This window comes from Piliocolobus tephrosceles, chromosome 19, assembly GCF_002776525.5.
Source record: "Piliocolobus tephrosceles isolate RC106 chromosome 19, ASM277652v3, whole genome shotgun sequence".
NCBI lineage: Eukaryota > Metazoa > Chordata > Mammalia > Primates > Cercopithecidae > Piliocolobus > Piliocolobus tephrosceles.
The window spans coordinates 32,052,554-32,057,736 of NC_045452.1; the positions used below are offsets into that span (position 1 = coordinate 32,052,554).

Consider the following 5,183-nt stretch of genomic DNA (forward strand, 5'->3'; position numbering starts at 1 on the left):
AAAGGAAAGGAAAGGAAAAAGAAAAGAAAGAGGAGGCCGGGCGCGGTGGCTCACACCTGTAATCCCAGCACTTTGGGAAGCGGAGGCAGGTGGGTCATGAGGTCAGGAGTTTGAGACCAGCCTGGCCAACATAGTGAAACCCTGTCTCTACTAAAAAATATAAAAAAATTAGCCTGACTTGGTGACGGGCACCTGTAGTCCCAGCTACTCAGGAGGCCGAGGCAGGAGAATTGCTTGAACCCAGGAGGCGGAGGTCGCAGTAAGCTGAGATCGCCCCACTGCACTCCAACCTGGGCGACAGAGCGAGACTCCATCCAAAAAAAAAAAAAAGGAAGGAAGAAAGGAAGGAATCAAGGAAGGAAGGAAGGAAGAAAAAGAGGAAGGAAAGAGCGAAGGAAGGAGCAAGACTCTGCGTGTGAGGGAGGCCGAAAGGAGTCCCAGAGCCCCTCGGCCTTCTTGTCTCCAAAGGGCCACACCAAGGCTAGGAGTACAGGGCCAGGGATGGAGGTTGGGACGTCAGGGGCAGGGAGGTGGGCGGAGTCGGGCCAGCCCAGGCCTGTGGCCCTTGCTTCTGCAGCTGTGGGACCCCGGTCTCTGAGGCGGGGGTGCGGGCAGGGGCGTCTGAGGGGCTGAGCACAGCAGTGCTGGGTGAGGAGGCGGGAGAAGCCCCGTTGGGGCCTGAGTGAGGGGCAGAGCTGGGGCCAGGACAGTCAGGCTCAGTTCAGCACCCACTCAGGTGCCACGAGGGCCCAGGTTAGAGAAGAAAGGCTGGGGGCAGGGCCAAGTGGGGCCAAGGCTGGGCGCGGGTGGGCACTTGCCCATACCCAGCGGCCGCTGAAGCTGAAGGGGCACAGCCCACAGCTCCACTGGGACAAGGGCGGCTCCCATGGCGAGGACAAAGGCCACGGAGAAGCTTCCAGAGAGGGCAGCAGGGTGGGACGAGTCACCTGCCCCAAAGAGCTTTGTTCTAAGGGAGCAGAGACCCAGGACGGCACCAGACGGGGCGTCCACTTTGTTCTTAGGACGTTTGGGGGGCGCTGCTGGGGACAGTCACCAACAGTGTCCCTAGAGAAAGGGCAGGGGCCAGAGACCCAGCAGGCGTGGGGAAGCGAGAGGAGGGGAAGCGAGAGGAGGGGAGTGCTCGGAACTGGCTGAAGCAGGAGGGGCATGGGGTCAGCGGCTTGTGGGCCAGAGCCCAGGGGTCGGCCAGCACTGTGCTCTAGCTGCGGGGATGCTGGAGAGGTAGTGACCGGGGCTCGCAGAGGACCAGGGGTCAGCGGTCGTCTGTCCTCCTTTGCTCTGAGGATCAGTGGGTGTCCCCACCAGCCTTGGCACCATATAAGATTCTAGAAGCACAGCATGAAGCTTTGGAAGGGTGTGGGGCGCAGGTCCCAGTCCCAGTCCCCTGAGGGCAGATGCTGCCAGTTTTGGCAAGATGCAGCCACAGGGTCAGAATCAACGTGCAATTCCCTGCACAGGCATCTGCAGAGCAAGGTTCAGACGTGCTTCGTCGGTAATTCTCAAAGGTGATGGATCCTATGTGAAACTAAAGTCATATGAAGAGATTTTTTTTTTTTTTTTTTTGAGTTGAAGTTTCACTCTTGTCACCAGGCTGGAGTGCAGTGGCCCGATCTCGGCTCACCGCAAGCTCCGCCTCCCGGGTTCAAGTGATTCTCCTGCCTCAGCCTCCCGAGTAGCTGGGACGACAGGCGCCCGCCACCACGCCCGGCTAATTTTTCTATTTTTAGTGGAGATGGGGTTTCTCCATGTTTGTCAGGCTGGTCTCAAACTCCTGACCTCAGGTGATCCGCCTGCCTGCGCCCCCCAAGGTGCTGGGATGACAAGCGTGAGCCACCGTGCCCGGCCCATATGAGGAGATTTGAAGGAGGTACAGGTGACAGAAACCTGCACATCTCAGAGCAAAGAAACCTGAGCATGTGCCAGCGAGCTCGGGCACTGGAAGAGGCCTGGAGAAGCTGCTTACAGAGCCTGCAGCACAGCGCAAGTAATCCATCTCGGCAGGGAACACATTCCCCAGGTACAGCGAAAACCCTGAGGTCACCAGGAGGCAGCTCTGCAAGACAGCGACAGAAGCCCAGGTTACAACGCACCCCGTCCCCGGCTGGACACCGACCTTTCAGCTTCCACTTCACTGTCTCTGCGTGTTGGTGACTCACCCACGGCCCCCAGCATCAACCGCACCTGCACCCGGGGCCCGCCCAACCTGGACTCCTCCTGTAGGACAGACGCAGCCCCACTGCAGCCCAGTATATGGACCAGCCTCCCCCAGCCATGTCCGAGCATGGACCCCCATGCTGTTATCTGGAGGAGAGAAGGAAGGGGATCTGCCAATATTTAGAGCAAGGAATGGCACCTCTCCCCACAAAATACCCCTGTCCCAACATGTTGTGTGTACAGAGTCTTGTGGATCTCATACTCAGGTCCAGACGCGAGACTGGAAAGCAACTGCCCATCCCCCTCCGTCTGCAGAACCTAATTTCCAGATATGGAAGAAGATCCCTCCAGGCACGGGCTCCAGGCCTAGGGGCTCCAAGCTGGGAAGACCCTAGCAGGGGTGAGGCAGGGAGGGGGCTCTCTCTCACGCACAGCACCGCAGGGGTGAGGCAGGGAGGGGGCTGTCTCTCACGCACAGCACCGCAGGGGTGAGGCAGGGAGGGGGCTCTCTCTCACGCACAGCACCACAGGGGTGAGACAGAGGGGAGTCAGTGTCAAAGGTCACTGGGACCCAGGGTCCTGGCAGAGGAAGCGAGGTCTGGGGCAGAGGGGACCTGGCCTGGGCAGGGGAGGGGCTGCAACCAAGTCCAGGGCACCGGGTGGAGGAGGGCAGAGCCCGGAGATGGCCGCCACCACCCGGGAGCCGCCTGTCCCCAGCTCCGAGGCAGACGCCTGTCTTGGTGAGGCATGCTCAGGCCATGGGAGGTGGACAGGACCACTGTGGGTGCTGCAGGGGCTGCTGGCAGAGGCGAGGGCACAGGGAGGGGAGCGATTGCGGCCTAGATCTCATTCTCAGCCCAAGCTGCCGGGAACCTGGAGTCCCTGCAGAGAGGCCTGTCCTGCGGCCTGGCTCTGAGCAGCTGTACACACTCAGGCCCAAGTGGCTCCGCCAATCATCTCTGTGCCCACGACGGTGCCGGGAATGGCCAGGACCCCAGGGAAGTCCCTCGGACATCTGGCGCTGCCCGTCCGCCCCAGGCCTGTTCCTTTATGCACCAGCTCCCTCCCAGCCGGCCCCTGCGGCTCTCCCTAGGAGGAGGAGGTCCCTGAGGTTCTCTCACTGAGGCCTGACCTGAGGGCCTGAGACACCTCCTCCCACCTTTGCAAGTGACCCCTCGGAGGACTCTGGACCCCCAGAGCCGAGGGTCATGGAGGCTCCCGGGGCCCATGGGTGGCCCCGGGACTGTCCCTGCCTTGGTGGGACTCAGCCACAGCCTGGAGCAGCTCGAGGCTGGCACAACAGACACCCATAAATTAATAAAAATAACTGAAAACACAAGCAAAACAAGCTCGTCAGCACCCAAGAGTTCTGCAGCATCAAGGTTAGTCTGAGAGTTGCTCTTTCTGTCCCACCTGGGACTCCAGGGCACCGCAGTCCATCACCAGAGGGACCAGGTGTTCGTGGCCCTCCAAGGTCTTAGTGTAGAGCTACTCACCCCCATCAGCACGGAGAAGACCCACGTCTTGGGGCTGAAGCAGGGGGGCAGTCTCTTCGACAGCTGCAGGTCACTTGGCTTCGTGTCCGGGGCGTAGCTGGCGGGGTCTTGCCGGCCCCGCTCCAGTGTGGGCATCCGGTCATAGGCCAGCTCGTCTCTGAATGACTCCTGGGTCATGGCACTTGGGGACACCACAGCTGTGCTGAATGTACAGCCACGTGTCACCAGTTCTTTATCTGGAATAAAATTATCATTGGTTTTCACCACTCTGAAGAAACTTCAATAAGTTGTTTCCAAGAAATATTTTTTAACAGAAGAGATATTGTTCATACTGAAGTGCTCTAAATTTGAAGAAGAAAATGAGCACTTGAATCTAAATGTGAAAAAAAATAACTTTCCTGGAAAAACAGACCTGAATAGTCTGGGTTCAGGGTGAGATTCTACGCTTTAAATGCCTCATTGATCCATGTGGGCCCTCCTGGTGCAACAACACCTGACAACTTCCATCGGCAAGTTCATCCATGCACCCATCACGCGGGGGACTCAAGCACATTAAATTGCTCCAGTTGGTAGCTAAACAAGAGATTGAAAATACGCCTCTACTTAACGGCTTAATGTCTGAGCACTTACCTCCCCGCTGCTCGGCAGTTGGGAGCGCTGGTCTCTGGGTGAGGGACTTCCAGCAAGAACTATTCACAAATTAAACAAAAGCTCAGCAAACTTGCGCTGAAGGCAGGGGCAGGAGAGCTGCTTCCTGAATATCAATGAGGGTAGGAATTGGGTGGATCCTAGAAATGTTTCATGTTGGTTGTATAAACCACTGCCTGGGAGCTGTCAGAACCCAACTAGGAAAGGAAGGGCCTTCCTGTGTCACTCGCTAAAGACCTCAGGTATCTCAGAAGAAAGAAGCGTCCCTAAGGTTAGAATCCCACCAAATACACATTCTGAGCAGGCCCTGTTTCTGAAACATAGCTGTTTGCTCAAAGGTCTCATACATCTTTCCAAGCAGCCTTTTTCCATCCCCCACAGCCACATGGTGGGAATCGCCTTCACAAGGTCAGCATTCGCGCACTCGGCTTAGCTGTGTGGCCCTTGGGCTGCTCCAGATTCGGCCCTGTGGTTTGTGTGGGCAGCCTGGATGGCTGGTAGGCCCAGTCCCGCTGCTCCCTTTATCTCTGCTCACCAAGCAGAGAAAAACCACAGCAATGTGTGTCGCCCAGAGACACTGGCACCCTGACAGTTACAGCGACAGATTCTTTGTGCACATTGTAAAAAGGCTCAAACCAAAGTTTCTGAAAAACCAGCTCCTTAAACCATGAACCCACATTAAAACTTGAGTAAAGTCATCAGGTTCCAGACCATGGAATGTTCTGTTGTCTTTGTTTCAATCAAGCAAGATGCTTTTAATAAGCTTTTATTAGCTTTTAGTAAGATTACATATGCAAGCATCCCCACCCCAGTGAAAATGCCCACTAAATTACCTCGATCAAAACGAGTAAGTATCAAGTACAC

The 5,183-nt window shown here is 56.8% G+C and overlaps 1 protein-coding gene across 1 annotated transcript in view; it reads right to left on the minus strand.

Annotated features, from left to right (window-relative positions):
• MLC1 (modulator of VRAC current 1) overlaps nucleotides 1–4,207 on the minus strand; it is a 25,909-nt gene extending 21,702 nt beyond the window's left edge. Inside the window, exons 1-3 of the mRNA XM_026448140.1 lie at nucleotides 4,084–4,207; nucleotides 3,672–3,907; nucleotides 1,985–2,074 (exon numbers count right to left, since the gene is read on the minus strand). Of these exons, the coding sequence (XP_026303925.1) occupies nucleotides 1,985–2,074; nucleotides 3,672–3,848 (267 nt within the window). The 5' untranslated portion in view covers nucleotides 3,849–3,907; nucleotides 4,084–4,207. The remainder of the gene's footprint in view (nucleotides 1–1,984; nucleotides 2,075–3,671; nucleotides 3,908–4,083) is intronic.
• Nucleotides 4,208–5,183: the final 976 nt, after the last annotated feature.